Source organism: Danio rerio, chromosome 4 (assembly GCF_052040795.2).
Source record: "Danio rerio strain M-AB ecotype USA chromosome 4, GRCz13ab, whole genome shotgun sequence".
Classification (NCBI taxonomy): domain Eukaryota; kingdom Metazoa; phylum Chordata; class Actinopteri; order Cypriniformes; family Danionidae; genus Danio; species Danio rerio.
This window is the reverse complement of record NC_141024.2, coordinates 17,201,615-17,220,651: the sequence shown is the minus strand read 5'-3', so window position 1 is coordinate 17,220,651 and position 19,037 is coordinate 17,201,615. Positions and strand designations below refer to the sequence as shown.

The window sequence follows — 19,037 nt, the reverse complement described above, 5'->3', positions numbered from 1 at the left end:
ATTTATATAGTACATTTCATACACAATGGTAATTCAAAGGGCTCTACATAAACGGGAATAAAAGAAACAAGAATATATAAAAGATTCAAAGAATTTAAAATGATTAAACAAATCAAAACAGATTAAAATGGGTAAAAACTTGTTTTAAAGGAATGAAAAAGAGTCATAATAGTGCGACCTGTCAGACGTAGTACAATGCTCATTCAGTAAACGCAGAGCTAAACAGATGTGTTTTCAGTCTTGGTTTGAATGTACCTAATGTTGAGCACATCTGATCATTTCTGGAAGCAGATTCAAGCAGAGCGGGGCGCAGTGACTGAAAGCGGATTCACCCTGCTTTAAATAAACTCATGGAATTTCTAATTTACTTGAACCTAATGATCTGAGGGATCTATTAGGCTTGTAATACAATTGATAAATATTATAAATTTAAATAATCCTTAAAAATGATAACAATAATATTAAGTATTAATATAGAGTTTTTTTGTTATAATTAAAAAAAACTTTAACAGTGCATTGTATTATAAATAATGCAATTTATGCTTATTTTTATAATCTTTGGTTTATGGTTTATGTATTTTTTTCTAAGCATATTTGTGAATAAATTCCTCTGCTTGGTTGCTTGGTTTGTTTATATCAAAGAGTCTAAAGTAGCATGTGTCTTCAAACCAATAAAAAGAAATAAAAACATTAAAAATTCTCACCTGAGCTTTGTTTTCTGGTCTCCAGCCCAGGCTATTGAGCAGCGGCTGAGAAAGATCGACCACACGGCCATCCATCCTCACCTGCTGGATATGAAGATTGGCCAGGGAAAATACCAGCAGGGCTTTTTCCCCAAACTGCAGGCAGATGTGTTAGCCTCTGGGCCCACCAGCAACAAGTGAGTCCTCTTTATTACACAAGACACTTTCAAGAGACATTGACCATACAGTGGTAAATTTAACACTTCAGCGTCAATACTAAACAAGCTTTTGCATTTTATTTTGGGTCACATGCAACATTTAGTAATAGTTTTTTTTTCTTTTGTTTTAATAATTTTTTGATTTTACATAAGTATTTAACACGTAAAGAATGGAACAAACAAGTCACCAGAGACATATACAGCGTCTTGCTTTATTCTTATAAGTAATTATGTATTATTTTCTGATATTACACTTTTGTAAAGAGTGCAGTGAAGCAAGTCTATGAAGTCACAATTCTGATATGCTAATGTGCGATTAGTTTCTGACATGCTCTGTAAGTTAAAGTCTAATAATAACAGACTATGGCTTAATCTGACCAATGAGAGCAGAGTAGGCTCTAGGAAACCAGGGAGTAAAAAGAGAAGATCTTGAATGAATCATTTCAGACATTTTGAATTATAAAGCTGAATATTCAATGAATATTATCAAAATTAAAGAGTTTTTGATTTGTAGATGCATGTAAACCTGTTATACTAAATGAGTAACCTTTAAATGTATGTGCGATGACATTTAAATCCTCTTTTTTTATTAGGTGGTCAAATCGCACATGTTCGACTCAGCGCAGAGTGGAACGACACAGGCAGCAGAATGAACATCTGGTGCTGGACAATGAACTCAAAGAGGTGAGAAGGCGGCGTTTCTTTTTCTTCATCTCATCTTCTTCTTTCTTTTCATCCTGTTCTGTGTGCAGCCTTTGATTTGCTCCCAGCTTGAGTCTTTTTACTTACTTTTGCTCTTTTTGACTAGTGCTTTCACTGAGACTCATTTGTCAGGCAGTGGATAAAATTGATGTTGATTAACAGAGTTCATATGGAAATTATTCTGCCATCCATTACTGACCTTCAATATTAATACAAACCCCTAAGTTAACTTTCTTCTGTGGACCTTAAAGCTCTATTTTTGCCTGTGCAACAAATTGAAAATGCCGAAGAAAACTATTTTATTTGGCTCCAAATCTTTTCTACAAACATTGAATTCTTTTAAACTGGAGCATCAAATTGAATGAACTACAGAAAAAATTATAATATAGTTTTCTGCTGGATCCCAGGAATTGCTGGACTATTTGAAAATGAACAAGCCGACAAAGCTGACAAAAACAGTCCAAACAGGAAAGATAAAGGTGTACAAAATCTCACCTTCGCATTTAAAGCTACTTATAAAAGGCTACATTCTTAACAAATAGCAATGGGATCAGTGCTCAGAAAATAATTGTTTTGAATTCATAGGAAAAAAATCCTAACTTAAGACATGATGAGATTGTTTATAGAAGATGTCGTATTGGACACAAGAGACTCAAAACATTTACTCAAAGGGAAAAGAGCCTCCAAAATGTCAATATTGCAACAGAGATCAAACAGAGATCATATACTTGTGGAATGCCCTATTTTTAATGTTATCAAACAACGTTGTTTCTCTGGAGAGACTTTAAATGAAATATTTTTAAATGTAAATGTAAAACTGTTTTAGATTATTATCATTATTATTATTATTATTATTATTATTATTATTTATGTATCTTATCTTGTGTATTATTTATTGAATGTTAGAATATTTTTATAATTATAAAAAAAGTGGTGTTTTTAAACTGGATCTGTTTTTTTTTTTTTTTTGCCATGACATAGCTAGGAGAAGCTGATACGGCAATAAACTCAAAATTCTCTCTCTTTCTGAGGAGCTTAAATGGAGAACCTGTGACAGTCAATATTTTATATGCCATTGAAATGAATAGGAATCTTGTTATAGTTAATTTTAAATAAAAACTATTTTAAGAAATATTAGTGATTAAAATAAAGTGGAAATAGTAAAAAAAAAATATTGGCTGACTAGTGAAATTTCATAAATGTAAATACTAGAAATGCTTGAAATTTGAATTATGACCAAATTTTGTGTGTCTAGTTATAGTATTATATTTTATTATATTAATTTACATTATATTATATTATATTATATTATATTATATTATATTATATTATATTAAATTATATTATATTATATTATATTATATTATATTATATTATATTATATTATATTATATTATATTATATTATATTATATTATATTATATTATAGTTTTGTATCAAAAATAACATAACAAATTGGACCAAAACAATATTTTACACCAAACTTGTGTATATGTGTATTATTCTCCATAACATTGTTCTTCATAATCATTCAGCTCTTTTCACATCATTCAGTCTGACTCACAGCAGTAGTCTTTAGGCCTATAACTGATTTACAAGTCAAATTTCATGTAAATGTCTCCTGATGAATCATACTCTGTGCAAAGCAATCTGCCTGTTTTCATTTCTTCATTTGTCTCCATTTTCTTTAACTTCTTGCTTGTCTTATCTTGTCTGACTGCCTGGCGTTCATTAGCATGCTGCATTTTTCTTTTCTATTGTTTCTTCACCCTGTCTGTGTGTGTGTTTTTCGTTGGGATGCTGTGGGGTGTGGGTCGTACCACCTCGCAACAGGTGGAGGGGTGTTTGCTCCTGCAGAACTCTATGGCTTTCTGGGAGTGGGATAAGGCGCCACCCCCGCCTGTTAAACCACCTAAAAAGTCCTTCTCGGCCTGCTGTCTGGTATGTGGAGGCCTGCCGTTTTGTATGACCGACTTCAAACATTCCTAACACGCCCTTAACAAACTCCTCCCCAGCGTCCAGATTGCTGAAACCCAGTGACCTCTGAACTCAAAACCTGCCCTGGATTCTCCCCCCACATGCTCTTATAAAGTTTCAGTAGGGAGCGCTTACCAGCCTAGTCACTCCACAATTACAAATCCCACACGACCAAAAAGCAAAAATAAATCCTCCGCTTCACTTTCAACCCCTTGTTGTCCCCCAAGGTAGCTTGTTAAAGGGATAGTTCACCCCCAAAAATGGTAATTCAGTACTTGTTTGAATTATTGTAATCATTTACACATAAAAAAAAAGTTATTTTGAAGAATGCTTATAACCAAACAGTTTTGGTTCCCATTGTTCTGCACTGAATGGAAACAGAGGATGTTTGGTTTTATTTTGTTTCATTTTGAGTGTAACTTTAATACAAAGCAAATATTTTTAAAATAGTGAGCGCTTCCCACCCTAGCCACTCAAGAACCCCTCCACAAGACTCATTCAAATAAATCCTTCCATAAGACACATTCAAATAAGACACATCCTCTATTTATTATCAACTCTTGTACCTCAATTTAGCTTGTTGAAGGAGTAGTGCACCTAAAAATGGATGTTTTGTCATATTTCAATACTTCTATGGCTTTATTTCTTCTTCAGAACATAAAAATTCTATATTGTAGAATGTAATCAACCAAAAAGTTTTGTTTTCCTGTTGATTTCTATTTATATGGATGGGAAGAGACAATGAAATTCATTCATTTTGGGTGAATTATCTCTTTAATTCAAAGCAAATACTTTTAAACATGTGAGCACCTACCAGCCTAGTCCCTCAGCAATCACAAATCCCACATGACCCTTAAAACAAAATAAATCCTCTGCTTTAGCCATCCCTTTTTATGGCACTGACTTTTTAGTCACGGATCGGACCATTTTCGAATCAGCCAAAATCGGGAGGAGACAAATCGGCACCTTAAAATTATAAGGTGTTTTATCTGGCATTTTTGTCAAGATTGAGTTATTGACATATTCTTATTAAATGACAACTTATTTACATTATGGGATGTTTTTTATAAGTTGTTTACATTTCAAGACTTTTTATTTTAAAACAAATGTTACAGACAACAGTTTGAAGCTCAATATCTCAAAATCATTCAGAATGCAGATAAATTATAATTATAATATTATGATTATAATTCTAAGGTGACAAAATGTAATTTGCTTTCCATTTATTACTTTTAAGCCCTTGTTGTCCTCCTAAGTATCTTGTTAAAGCGATGGTCCAGCCCAAAAAATGGAAATTATATAATCATTCAATACAAAAAAGGTTTTTTTTAAGACTGCTGATAACCAACTTTGGTTTCTATTGACTCCCAATGAATGGAAACAGGGGATGTTTAGTTTCATTTTGAGTGTAACTTTAATGCAAAGCAAATATTTTAAAAGTAGCTAATGCTTACCAGCAGTCACTTAACAATCACAAGCCCCACAAGACTTCACATCCAAATAAATCCTCTATTATTCTTAACCCTCAATTTAAAGGGATAGTGCACCCAAAAATGCAGGTTCTGTCATCTTGCAATACTTGTATATCTTTATTTCTCTTTCAGAACAATCCATATTGTATTCATGCATATTGTAGAATGTAACCAACCCAAAAATTTTGCTCCTGTTGATTTCTAATTGTAGGGACCGAAAAACATAGTCAAATTCATTTATTTTGGGTGAATTGCCCCTTTAATTCGAAGCAAATACTTCAGAACTAGTGAGCACCTACCAGCCTAGTCACTCAGAAATCCCAAGTCGCACAAGACCCTTAAAACAATATGAATCCTCTGCTTTAGCAATCCTTTTTTTGCACTCCCAAGTTATCTTGTTAAAAGGATAGTCCACCATGGAAAATTCTGTCATTATTCCATAGGTGTTTGACTTTATTTCTGTTTCGAAGAGTTTTGGTTACAAAGTAGTTTTGGTTCCCATTGACGTTCATTGTTTGGACAGAGAGTGCAATAAAAGTCAATGGGAATGAAAGATGTTTGGCTTAATTTCATTTAATTTTGAGTCAACTATCTCTTTAATACAAAGCAAATATTTTAAACTTAGTGACAGCAATCACACACACAAAAAAAATAAATCATCTGCTTATTTTGCTCTGAATTATCCCTTTTAAATGGATAGTCATCCCAAAAGGTATGTTCTGTTATCATTCCATAACTGTGTGACTGTATTACTTCTTTAAGATGGAAAAAGTTTAGGTTCCCATTGACTTCCATTGTATGGACAGAAAACACAATGCCAGTCAATGGTGAACTATCCTGTTAAAATAAAGCAATTTTTCCACCAGTTACTTGATTCAAACTTAGGTGTATTTCAGTCTTTCTAAATGTGTTTGGTCTCTCACATATTTGTGTGTTGATCTTTCTGTTTAGAAGTACATGCAGGAGGCTCGTAACCTGGGGAAGAACCTGCGACAACCCAAATTATCAGACTTGTCCCCTGCCGTCATCGCACAGACCAACTGGAAGTTTGTGGAGGGTTTACTGAAGGAATGCAAGATGAAGGTGAAGATGACTTTGATATGCTTATATACTTACTTGTATACTATGTTTATATACTATATATAATTATATAGCTTATAAGTGAATTTGTGTGTTTTCTTCAAGCATATTTACCTGGTGTGATGACATTTTGCAATGAAAAAAAAAAATTTTTGTTTTCAGAATTTTTTACTAATTTAAATGGTAAAGTCCTACCTTTTTCCTCAGCCTTACTATTGTTTTTTTAAGTAGAATTTTCTTATATATATTCTTAGATATTGATTCTTTATACAGTAGTTTTTATTGTTCTGTTTAAATAATATTTACGTCCTTAAATAGTTATTCCTCTGTTCTAAACAATCATCAGTCTGACTGTGGAGTGTCTTACGGGAGACGGTTGTAAGCTAATAAGTAAAATCACTACCATGTATTCATTCAAAAGCTTGAAAGTACATACAAATGTAAATCTGCCTCATCAGTCTCTGTGTAATGCTTTATTTATGGCCTTATCCAGTGAACCACTTCACAAGCCATAGAAATCCATTGTTCAATAAAAGTGGTATCAGAATTCAGGAATCTAATTGCTCGTCTGATCCTCATGTCTGATGAATTAAGATTGAAATGTCTGGCATGTTGTTTTTAATGGGTGTTTCAGACCAAGCGCATGTTGGTGGAGAAAATGGGGAGAGAAGCTGTCGAACTGGGTCACGGAGAGGCAAACATCACTGGTCTGGAAGAAAACACACTCATAGCCAGTCTGTGTGACCTGCTGGAGAGAATATGGAGCCACGGGCTTCAGGTTAAACAGGTGAGACACAAACAAATGGAAATGCAATTTAGATTATAACACATGCAACGCAATCCTGAAAGTCGTTGTGTGCTTTCATCCTTGTTCACAGGGAAAGTCTGCACTTTGGTCTCATTTATTGCATTACCAGGCGAGAGAAGAGAAAAACGAACAGCAGTTGGAGTCTCCGGGTAAAAGATTTATAATTTCCACAAATTTCTACCAAAACATTTTCTCACACTGAATGCGCTTTTCTGTTCTGAGAACGTGAGGCGCACTACACTGCCTTTTGTGTGTTGACAACTGTGAGTTTTATTTCGTAACCCTAACCGTCATCTCTATGGACCCTTTTCACAAGACTGTTATGATGTGTTTAACTTTCGTCATGATCTTAAATTTTTGAAAGGTTTAGTTTTGAAATTAGTTTCTTTTGAATTGTGTGTTTATTTATATGTATTCATTTATGTATTATATCATCTTTGCATGAAATTACCAAAAAAACTAATTACCACTTTTGCAAGTTGTTTAAAATGCAGCGTCTATGGACAGGACAGTAAATTTGACGTTGTTCTCTCTTCTTTCACACAATTTTTTTCCTTTTTTTGAAAGTCTTGATAACACCATCATGGAGTTTTTCTTTTATTATTACAGAAAATTGGATTGTAAAAAAATTTTTTTTGTTGTATTGTGTGATTGGACAATGAAAAAAGATGTGACTGACATATCACACTTTTTCTGCTCAGAGATGATTTTTCTTTTCAACAGCAGGTGCACAGAGCACAACGGCAAAAACACATATTGCTTAAGCAGTGAGCTAAACGCTTGCAGCCTTTAGAAAACCATTCAAAAAAGGCGCTTTTCATTACAATAAGCGTGTTCGGTATGATTGGCCCCTAAAACACTAATATTCTATAAAAAAAACTGTTCCCTTATGGTAATTTTGTTGTTTTTGAGAGCTTTCAGAGGCAGAAAACTCGCGTTGACACTCAGATTACCCAGATCAAGATTAAACAAATAAAAAAAGTGCATTCTAGTTATTTTTAGTTTTATTTACTGTTTTAATGACAAAAAATATTTAACCATTTTTTTAGCTGTAATTGTTCACAATGATATGCATATATAAACAGAAAGCCACAAGTTGTGGTTATGAATACTAAACCTGTTTTTTTTAATCCCGCCACAGTGTCTAATGGCCAGGAAAGACGGAAAACCGAGTCCAGCGTTGGTCTTCCTGGATTACGTGTGTCCGTCATACAGGATATGAGGTTTGTTTATCACTTGATGGCGTATTACAGGGGTTTGGTTTTATAATAATTCAGTTTGGTAACTTATAAGAGATGATAATGTTTAAAAATGTTTACATACACCAACAATGTTCACAATGTTTAAAAGGCTTGTGGCCTTTCAAATTCACATTGTTTTTCTATTTCTTAAACATACTTTCTGTGTCTCTTTTGACTTCTCAGACACATCCAGAACATGGCAGAGATTAAGACTGATGTAGGTCGAGCACGTGCCTGGATCCGTCTGTCTCTGGAGAAAAAACTGCTTTCCCAGCACCTCAAACAGCTGCTGTCAAACCAGGCCTTAACCAAGTATGTACCACACACTTTTGTGCACCTGCAAAATTACATTTCTGGCTTTTTAGCTTTTCATTTTTTTTTTTTTTTTGAGTTTAATGCAAAGGAAAATTATCTGAAATATACTTTTAAGTGCTACTTTTTTCACACTTTTTCAACTTGTGTCTGTAGATTTTTTTTTTAAAGCCAGTTTTCTCAAAATGAGCTTGTCCTCCTACATCAAAACTTAAATCGCCACATCAGCATCACTTCATATCAAACTTCTTTTTTTTTCATAGATTTAAGTTTTTACAGAGGTATATATGTCCATACATAATTTGCTTGATTATATACAACATTTTATTCTTTAAAATTTTGAAAAATTAGCGGTATGTTCTGAATTATGGAGGGATGAAAATAGATTTGCAAAATATGTCAACATTTTTTTGAACCTGACTTTATCCCATGTTCTGTCCGTCAATGTTTGTGCTTAAAATCAGTGCATATAAGCACATACTGTATTGAATGAAATAATGTCTTTGCATATTTAAATGAAACATTTGAGAGAACATGCAACACAATTTTTTTTTGCAATTGTTAATGTAATCTATTGACTGGGGAAGTATGGTGATAACTGTTGTTAAAACTGAGGATTTTTTTGCCTTAACCCAACCCAAACACCTAGACTCGCCATAAAACATCCTCTGAGTGATGCAAACAAGTACACACACTCTGGCCTGTTTCAAAAAACTGCAGCTGTTATTAAGTTTTGCTCTGTTCCCACAGGAAGCTCTACAAACGTTACGCTTTTCTCCGCTGTGAAGAGGAGAAAGAGCAGTTTCTCTTTCATCTCCTGAGCCTGAATGCTGTGGACTACTTCTGCTTTACCAGCGTCTTCACTACTATAAGTACGTCCCGGAGAAACACGCACACATATATACATATGCACACCAGCACCATAGTGGGAATGTAGATTCAGATTATAGGCAGCACAATGAATACTGCCATAATGTAAACAATGTGGGATTTAATTTAATTTTATTAATGTAACAAACTTTTTGCAGGGTATTTGCGGGGTCTTAAAATGTCTTCATTCTTAAAAGTTAAATCTTAGGCTTTAAAATGTTTTAAATCTACTAAAATGTTGTGTTGCAGGTCTTAAATCTTTTTGAACAGGTCTAAATTTTCCTTTGTTTATGTATAGCTACCCAATTAAATTATCCTTAAACTAAACATTTCTCATTTCATTTTATTTACCTACGGAAACATAGTGTTGCAACCTTTGTTGCTGGATAATTATATGCCTAGAAATATATACGAATTGTGCTAAGAACATTGTATAAAAAACCCAGTGTCGTCACGTGTTATGTTTTAATTTTACCATTATTATGGTGAAGTAAACGGTTGTAGACTGACCTCCGCGTATAGCGTCTTTTTCCTCAAATTATTCAAGCTTTCACTTTCACATAGCAACTTGCAATATTTTTTATTGTTAATCATGAACTCACTTTGTTTTTGTGTAACATTTTGTTTAGTTTCCACCTAATTTGTGTTGTTTTCGCATTGTAAGTGATCCCATACCGGGCTGTGATCATCCCCATCAAGAAGCTGAGTAACGCCATGACCACGTCCAACCCCTGGCTGTGTGTGTCGGGCGAGCTGGGCGACTCCGGCATCCTGCAGATCACCAAAAACATACTGGAGATGACATTCGACGTGAGTTTCAGCTCAGAAACTGATACACGTTGCTTTATTTAGTTTTCCTGTGGGACTGAAACAATCACCCATCCTGTCTTCTGCAAATTTGAGCTTGTTTATGGCTCTTTCGAACACCTGCTTCATTGAAATGAGTTAAACTCAATCTATTAGGAAGTAGAATGAAAGTAACAATGTAATGATTACTAGTCTAAATGCTTGGCATAACTTCTGTTTAAGCATTCTAATTTATATTTCACTCCTTTCTTTTATTCTCAGTGCAAAAAATACAACATTTATAATGTTTTATTGTCTTACAGTTTTGGGTTTACTGAGATTTTTATGTTACAAATAAGAAATAAAGATCATATTAACTATAATATTAATGTTAGTAAACAGTAAATAATCTAAAGAAATAAGTTAAAATAAGGCTTTTGTGCTTTGGGAAGTGACTTTTTTTCTTGCTACTGAAGTGACTCTCTTGGTGTTCAAACTTCAAACTGATTGAAACCTCTGAATACTGTACATGTGTAAGTTTTGTGTCTTCCCACCTCACAGAATCGGTCCGTGTGTGTGAGTGTTGTGTGTTTGTGTGTCCATCATGTTGTAACTCATTGTGTGTCCTCTCACAGTCTGCCTTTAGGCCTCACACGCACATCTCCATCGCCTTCAAGGTTAGCTGACCATCAATCCATTCTCTCCATTCATCCAGCTCTGCATTTCACTCCACCTCTTTCTCTCTTTCCATTCATCCACCTCTATATGCACCTCTATTTAGAGAGATCTGCTCTGTTAATCCTGTGGGTTTCTTTCTAGCTTTAAATCCTGTGATTTGTATGCAATTCTTTCCACTGACTTTTGATTTTTACATGCACAGGTTGAGGGGAAACATGTAGATCAAAGGTTTCAAACTCGATTGCTGTAGGGTCGCAGCTCTGCACAGTTTTGCTCCAACTGTTCAAGACTACTATACTATACTATACTACACTATACTATACTATACTATACTATACTATACTATACTATACTATACTATATAAGACTATTAAGCAGGTGTGATTTGGAGGTGGTTGGAGCTAAACTATGGTTCTTTCAAAATTCCAAGAACGCAAAGAATGGACTTGCGTCTTTGTGGAGACTGGTCTTGCCAAGTTACCTCGGAAGAACAAACTGGGGAGACCACGAGAACCCAGAACGTTTCCTGTGAGAAATGATATGCTGTGATCTTCCTGGTTCTTCCTGATGGTCACATACCCTTCACACATTTTAAATGGAAAATTATTTAAACATTACAGCATTCAAACTATTTAATGTTTTCCCCCTTTTCACAATATATACTATGCATAAAAACCTTACAAATATACATTGCACAATGCAAATAAAAAATTGTATTATGTAAATTTCAGCATATAAACACTCTTAATGTGTTTATGCCTTTATTAAAATTTTCATGGTAATGTTTACTTTCATCATTTCATTCTGGGAAACTGCTGAGACAAATAAGTTAAATCTCTGAACTTTAATGACAAATCTATATTGAATGCTGCACTTTCCACCTTCGTATTCAGCCACAATGACTTCTGGGACTTCTCAAGTGAGTTTTGCACTGCATCGATGCGTCTTCGATTTCAAGAACACATCTAGGAACTTTCACGCGTCCTCCGTTCTTGCGGTCTTGAGTATTGGAACTGAACTTTGGCAGTTGATGATGACTGTTCACAAGAACACGAGGATGCAAGATTGCTGAGAGCGCATATTTAGAAACAGCCTATGCAGAATTGCAGCCCTCCAGGAATTGGGTTTGACACCACTGATGTAGATTGACATGAAAATGCTAAATTATCGTCCATATTTTTTATTAATCATAACATAACATAACATAACATAACATAACATAACATAACATAACATAACATAACATAACTAATATAAATGTCTCATCAAAATATATACAAATGTAATATTTTTTGCATTAAACTTTTAAAAAATAATATTTATTTGTAACCTTATTTAATTTATACTTGAATTATAATAAAACTATAATAAATACTTTTAAATGATTATTAATAATAATTTGATTTATTTATTTACTTCATTATTATTTTTATTATGCACATTATTTAATGGTATCACATTATCACATACAGTGATATCCAATAGTATCACATTATTCATTATTAGACACTTTTTGTATACATATTTTATATTGCTTGAATATACAAATATTAAATATTTTCATATTTATATGTATGTAAATATTTAAGTTAGTTTAGTTACAAACATATCATACATTAATTTATATTTCTAGTTTTGGTAAACATGTATTCAAACACTTATTAGAATTTTTTCCTCTTATTTTGTTCCTAAAATGTTTGTGCTTGTCTATTTATTCTATTTACTCACCAGAAAGCTTTATATATATATATATATATATATATTTGAGGTTTTTTTTTTTTGAGTTTTAGCTGTCTTCATTCCCTATTTTTTTTAGCGCTGTAAGTTGTAAAATTTTTTTACAATGTTCAAACCCGGCAATATATATTGTACACCCCTTCACCTTCATCTCAGTGTTCATCCGATGTTCACCTTCTTCTCAAACACATGATCTCTTTCTCTCTCTCTCTCTCTCTCTCTCTCTCTCTCTCTCTTGGTTCACAGTGCCAGAATCTGGGCAAGCTGACCACTGTTCAGCTGGGTCATGATAACTCCGGCTTGCTGGCCAAGTGGCTGGTTGATTGCGTCATGGTCCGCAATGAGATCACCGGACACACATACAAGTACGGCCTTTTTCAGCCTCTCAACACAATTGTTAAGCTCAGTTTCTAATTCCAAACACACTATCAGATGCCTAAAGTGAACAAAACAATGCTACCAATATACTCTCACAGTGAGCTCTAATGCTATTGAAAATCATAAAGGTAGTGTTTATATTCATGCCTAATCTCAGATGCTCAGACAGTGATTTATCTTTTATAAATGGATCAAATATTGGTGTCTCTGTAGTGAACAGAACAACATTTAGTAAAAGATTAGCTCTAATATGTGATAGGAATTAATAATGGTCATGTTTGAGAATTAAGATAAGAAGAAACTTTTTTTTTTTTATATGTCATAGTCTTGTCTATGTTTTTGTGACTCATTTTCTGGTGGTCTTCCTGCAGGTTTCCCTGTGGCCGGTGGCTGGGAAAGGGTGTGGATGATGGCAGTCTGGAGCGAGTGCTGATTGGAGAGTTTGTGGTGCCTTGCGGCGATGATGAAGGAGGTCGAGGGTCTAAAACACCACCGCTCCAGAGGTCGCCCTCCCAGATCCGGAGAATCAGCATCACTTCACTCACCGGAAAAGGAAACAGTCAGTCTGGATTCTGTTTATTTATTTTTTTAAATGAATAGTTCACCCAGAAATTAAAATTCTGACATCATTTACTTCCCTTGTTCTAAACCTGTTAGAGTTTTTTTCCATTGAACATAAAAGAAGATATTTTGAAGAATGTTAAAAACCGGTAACCATTGATTTCCTTAGTTATTGTTTTTCCTATTATTGTTAATGGCTTCTTTTTTCTAGCACTCTTCGGAATATCTTCTATTGTGTTTAGAACTGAGTGAGTAAATGTTCAGTATAAGAGTAAATATTATAGATGAATATTAAGTGTAAGTAAATGTAAATATTAAGTGTGTGTAAATGATGATTTTTTTTCAGTGTACTATCCCTTTAAGTCTTCTAATTTTCGTATGGGGGGCTGGAAATTTATCTTGGGCTTATAGTGACGTCTAGTGGTTTAAATGTAGCATTACACAAATGTACTCTTCTGCTTACCGATAGGCAGTTTTCTTCTTTTTAATTGTAAGTTTTGGTTGTTTTTATACAAACAGCATGCATTTTAGCAAAAAACAAACAAACTTATTTTTGTACATAAATCTATATTACACTATCTACCAAATGTTGTTCTTCTTAGGAGTTTAATGACAGAATTACGGAAGCCTGTTGAAAATGCAGTATTTAATCTTTGTGGTATTTAAGTGAAAAGTGTTAAATTATTTGTAAATAGACTTTGTTTTGCTTACAAGAGTTTATAATGTTAACTTTATTATTATCATTATTTACAATTTGTAATATTTTGGTACATTTGTTTCTGTGCTTTAAAGGTCAAATAGGTTAAAAGGACAGTTCCCAAACTTACTATTTATTCACCTCACATCAACTCACTATTTATTTACATTTATGAGTTTCTTTATTTCTGTTGAACATGGAAGAAGATATTTTAAAATATGTTAAAACGGGTAACCACTGACTTCAATAGTAAGAAAAACAAATGCTATGGAGTTCAATGGTTACAGGTTTCCAGCTTCCTTTAACATATATTCTTCTGTGTTTGTATTAATATCAGAGCATGTTTTGTAAAGGGTTACACTATTTACCTGTAATGAATGACTTTTGAAAAGCTCTATTAATGGTTGACCATAATTAATATATAAATGTAGAGTGTTTAATTCTGAAGTCAAATCACTGCTGATGTGATCTTATGCGAACAATTTTTAAAATGTAAAATAAAAAATGAATGAAAAGAAATATTAGTTTTATTAGGGTATAGATTTAACATGATTAAGATCTATTTAACTAATTATGAATGTGAAGTGCTATTCGTTCATTTAGAGAAATAAAATAAGTTTCCTCTTGTAAAATGTAATCCTCCTCCTCCTTTCTTCAGAACCAACAACCGTTCAGATCCAGGAATCTATCGGTGAAGCAGTCAACAATATAATTAAACATTTCCACAAACCAGAGAAAGAGGTATGACTTATCTGCTTATATATTACACTACATGTTTTCCACCTTTGTTTGTATTTTCTCTGTTATATCTTTTGTGTTGTTTTTCAGCGGGGCAGTCTCACGGTTCTGCTGTGTGGAGAAGGTGGTCTTGTTTGGGCGCTGGAGCAGTTTTTCCACCATGGGTTTCGCTCTGCTCGAATCTTCCAGAAAAATGTCTTTGTTTGGGATTTCTTTGGTAAGAACAGATTATTAATTGTAGTTTGTTTTGACGTCTTAAAAGAATAACAGTGGCTATTACTAATACAGTTGTTTATTTATTAGTTTTTTAGAAGTTTAATTTAGTGTAGAATAGAAATTTTATAGAGTTTTAAAAATAATTTAGTCCTACAAATCTCAAAAATCTTAATATAGCTGCTTTTTTAATATATGCAGGTTGCTTATTTGAGGTTTATTTAAGTAATAAGTATATATACAGTTGATTCCTTTTAATTGATAATTTAGGAATTTATTATTTAGCAAAGAAGACATTTATGTATTTTGGTTTTTACATCCTCCCCCTTATTATTATGCTGTAGAATTTTTTTTTGTGATTAAAGTTTTTATTGATTTCATCCGATACATGACAAAGTATTATAAATACATGTTACAGGTTAATACGAGTAGGCCTATTTTTTTTAAACCGGAACATATACAGCAGTTAATATAAAAAATATATACTAAATTAGGAGGAAAAGAGAGCCAAGTAGATTAAAAACTAATTAATAATAATAATAATAATAATAATAACAATGAAGAAAAAGAATTAAATGTTTAAATTATTGTTACATGAAAAGACATTGTCACTTAAGAACAAACGTCTTTCCAAACTGCGAAACACACAGAAACTCCTGCTTTGTCCTTGTCCTATAATTTGTAAAGTAAATGTTCATACAAAGCTGTTTCATTCATTAAATTGACCTTTTCTTTTAAATCTTTTAGAAATTTAGTTTAAGAACTGAATTTGTGTATAATTTGTGTTTGCTGTTACGTTTAAAATACCTACATTAAATAGACAGTCAAAATTATTAGCCTTTCTGTGAAATTTCTTTTTTCAAATATTTCCCAAATGATACTGGACTAGTTAACCTAATGAACCTAGTTAAGCCTTTAAATTGCACTTTAAGCTAAATTATAGTATATAAAAATATCTTGTAAAATATTATTTACTGTCATCATGGCAAATATCAATAAATCAGTTATTAAAAAAATAGTTATTAAAACTATTATTTTTAGAAATGAGTTAAAAAAAAACTTCTCTCTGTTAAACAGAAATTGGGTAAAAATGTATACGGGGGGCTAATAATTCTTCGACTGCATATTTAATGATGTTTTTAGGTTACTAATCAATCTGTGTTTGTGTGTTGTACAGAGAGAATAGTAGCGTTTATGGAGAACAGAGATCAAACTGGAGACCTGCAAGAATCCCCCGAGCCTCTCAGCCTGAATAGCGAATCACTCTGTCGATACGTCAACGCCATCAACAACATGCCACGCAACATCGGCAAAGACGGCAAATTCCAGCTGCTAGTTTGCCTCGGCGCGAGGTCAGGACACACACATGCTAGTTCATTTTATTTTGATAGGATATATGCAGAAATTTTTTTTTATTTTTAAATAATCCAGTTTATTACAAAATCGCAGTGTTTTAACGTCTGTTTATGTGTTTTTTGCTCACCCACAGAGACCGATTATTACCCCAGTGGCTCCCTCTACTGGCTGAAAGCCCGGTCATCACGCGTATGTACGAAGAAAACGCTTTACTTCGAGACAAACTCACCGTAAGCTCTCTCCTCGGCGTCTTAGAAACGCTACATGATTTCCCCATTACCCTGGAGACTTCGCTTACAAAAAGCGTCGAGCTGTAATTCAGCGTGGCGAAGTTCAAACTCAGACTGCTTCAGGCCATCTTCAGGACTGAAACCGTATTACAAGTTTGCTGGGTTTTTTTTGTTGTTTTTTTTGCGGAGATTGACTGAAGACTCTTCTTCGCCCCCAAAGAAATGAACTCTGAACTTCAGACGTGTGTTTTGTAGCAGTATTTGGAGTCGTGCTCTTTCTAGCCGAACGTTTTAAGAAGACCTGTGGATTTATTTAGCTTTCGAAAACCTGTGGTCGTTTGTCTGCGATCGAGTCGCATCTGCTTCAGATCATGCTCTGACTTTATAAAACACTATTTTGACAACTGCTGAGGAGCCTTAGTACGGACCTGTTATGTTCAGTTAATCAGAATCAAAGTGATTATACTTGACGAATTCACCCAACTTCGAGTGTTTATATGAACTTTAGCTGTTTAAACTGATGCTGTTTGTTGGCGAGTAATAGTTCCTGTTTTAAGGCTGTTCATACAGAATTTTCAAAGAAAATGGTCATTCCTATAGGATGTGAATCGCTGTATGTTACGAAATTTGTGATCCATGCGGTCTGGTTGAACACTTTAAGGAGATGTTTATTTTGCCAATGAGTATTAACTTCATTCTTAGCTACTTCGGTGGGTTTCAACTGGCTTACGTTCAAGAAAGAAACACTGGAAATCATTCAAAGCAATAACGAGCCCTTATTTGCCATAAACCTTCAATATACAGTATCCTGTGGGGTGTAAACCCTAGTATTTACCACTTAATTAAGCGTATTACTTTGTTAATCCGAGTTGATTACTACAGAACTTGCACAACGCTTAGTGATTAAGTAAAACTCATTTTATTTTATGAGCAGTTTTAATCCTTCTGAATGAAATTGACAATTGTTGCAGGATTAAAAATGGCTTTCGGTCACTTAACATTTCTTTTTGTTTTTAAGACGCTCTGCATTTAATCCGTATGTATGCGAACACTTAACCTGTGTGTTTTATTTCATTTCTATATTTCTTTTATAGTAACTCGGATTGTTTGTAAGTATTTATTTTCAGAGGAATCTTTTGAGACACTGGTCGATTATCTTGGGGTTGCAGTAAGCTTACACTGAATCATTTATTTATTTTAGGTAAACTACTTTATCATGGGTTCGGAGTGTGTGTATAGTGTCGAATCCCTCCTCATCTTGTGTAAAAAAGTCCATGAGGGAACTGTCCACCTGTTTGCGGTGCTGATGCATGCGACATGTTTTTTTTTTATGTAGATCTTGGAGAAGAAGTACTGTTGCTGTAAATGAATTGGTTCCTCTTCTAGATTCTTTCCGTCTCGTTGCATCAGTTTATTCCCTGTATAAAAGCGTTGATCATATTATGAAATGCTCCCGGGTTTCTCCGTCATGTTTATATTTGTGAAGCAGCTCATTAAAAGTGCTCCGTACATAAATCTGTATTTGAGTCACGTGTGATGTTGATGATGAGTGGTGTGTGTCGACATTATTTCGGCATGCATGATATTCCAGGACAGCACTCAGGTCCTAGAGAACATTCCTCTATGAAGAGTCATTCCTTGTGGAGCTTTATTTTTAGTTTTAGGGACACGCTGATGGCATCTGTAGGATAAATGCTTCGCTCTTGGCTCATAGAAGGCATTTTTATAACGGAAACCTATTTAGCTACTTACAGATTGTCTACAGTGGTGACATCACTACCTATATGTGTATAGACAACATTTACAGTGCACTGTAAAACCCAACAGTCTACTTGAGCAAATGAAATGAGTGTAGTTAACTCAAAATGCACTGTTTAAGTTCATTTAAGTTCATTCTTAAGTTCATTTAAGTTCATTAAGTTATGTTTAAGTTCATTTAAGTTCATTCTAGTCATTTGAAAAGAGTTTTGAACTCTTGAAGTGTTGAAGGTAATGAGTTCATTAAATACCTCATTACTTCAACTTAAATGGAGGAATTTCACAGTACTCGTATGGATTTTTTTTTTTTTTTTACTCAAATGGTTTGTTGCGATCGGTCTTCTCTAACGGTTTGAGCTGCCGTAACTTATTAGGTTTTACAGTACTCAGTTGGTTTAAGTTCTCTTCATTTATTGGGTTTTACTGTGCTCAAATTGCTTCATTTACTCAAATGGATTAAGTTCACAGCACTCATTAGGGTTAGTTTTTGAACTTAAATGGTTTGTTGCAATCGGTTTCCTCAAATGGTTTGAGTTACCTTC

The 19,037-nt window shown here is 33.7% G+C and overlaps 1 protein-coding gene across 8 annotated transcripts in view; it reads left to right on the top strand.

Annotated features, from left to right (window-relative positions):
* The window catches only part of dennd5b (DENN/MADD domain containing 5B), a 57,440-nt gene extending 39,184 nt beyond the window's left edge, over positions 1–18,256 (top strand). For 2 of the 8 annotated variants that reach the window (XM_087246085.2, XM_087246083.2), the window contains 17 exons: positions 730–880; positions 1,495–1,585; positions 3,437–3,544; positions 6,004–6,135; positions 6,767–6,919; positions 7,011–7,089; positions 8,082–8,163; positions 8,365–8,493; positions 9,244–9,365; positions 10,028–10,173; positions 10,785–10,826; positions 12,811–12,929; positions 13,314–13,501; positions 14,859–14,941; positions 15,029–15,155; positions 16,329–16,503; positions 16,641–18,256. In XM_087246085.2, the coding sequence (XP_087102211.1) occupies positions 730–880; positions 1,495–1,585; positions 3,437–3,544; positions 6,004–6,135; positions 6,767–6,919; positions 7,011–7,089; positions 8,082–8,163; positions 8,365–8,493; positions 9,244–9,365; positions 10,028–10,173; positions 10,785–10,826; positions 12,811–12,929; positions 13,314–13,501; positions 14,859–14,941; positions 15,029–15,155; positions 16,329–16,503; positions 16,641–16,824 (2,111 nt within the window). In that variant the 3' untranslated portion in view covers positions 16,825–18,256. The remainder of the gene's footprint in view (positions 1–729; positions 881–1,494; positions 1,586–3,436; positions 3,545–6,003; positions 6,136–6,766; positions 6,920–7,010; positions 7,090–8,081; positions 8,164–8,364; positions 8,494–9,243; positions 9,366–10,027; positions 10,174–10,784; positions 10,827–12,810; positions 12,930–13,313; positions 13,502–14,858; positions 14,942–15,028; positions 15,156–16,328; positions 16,504–16,640) is intronic. The other 6 variants (XM_087246088.2, XM_087246087.2, XM_087246086.2 and 3 more) reach the window with 3 other exon arrangements.
* Positions 18,257–19,037: the final 781 nt, after the last annotated feature.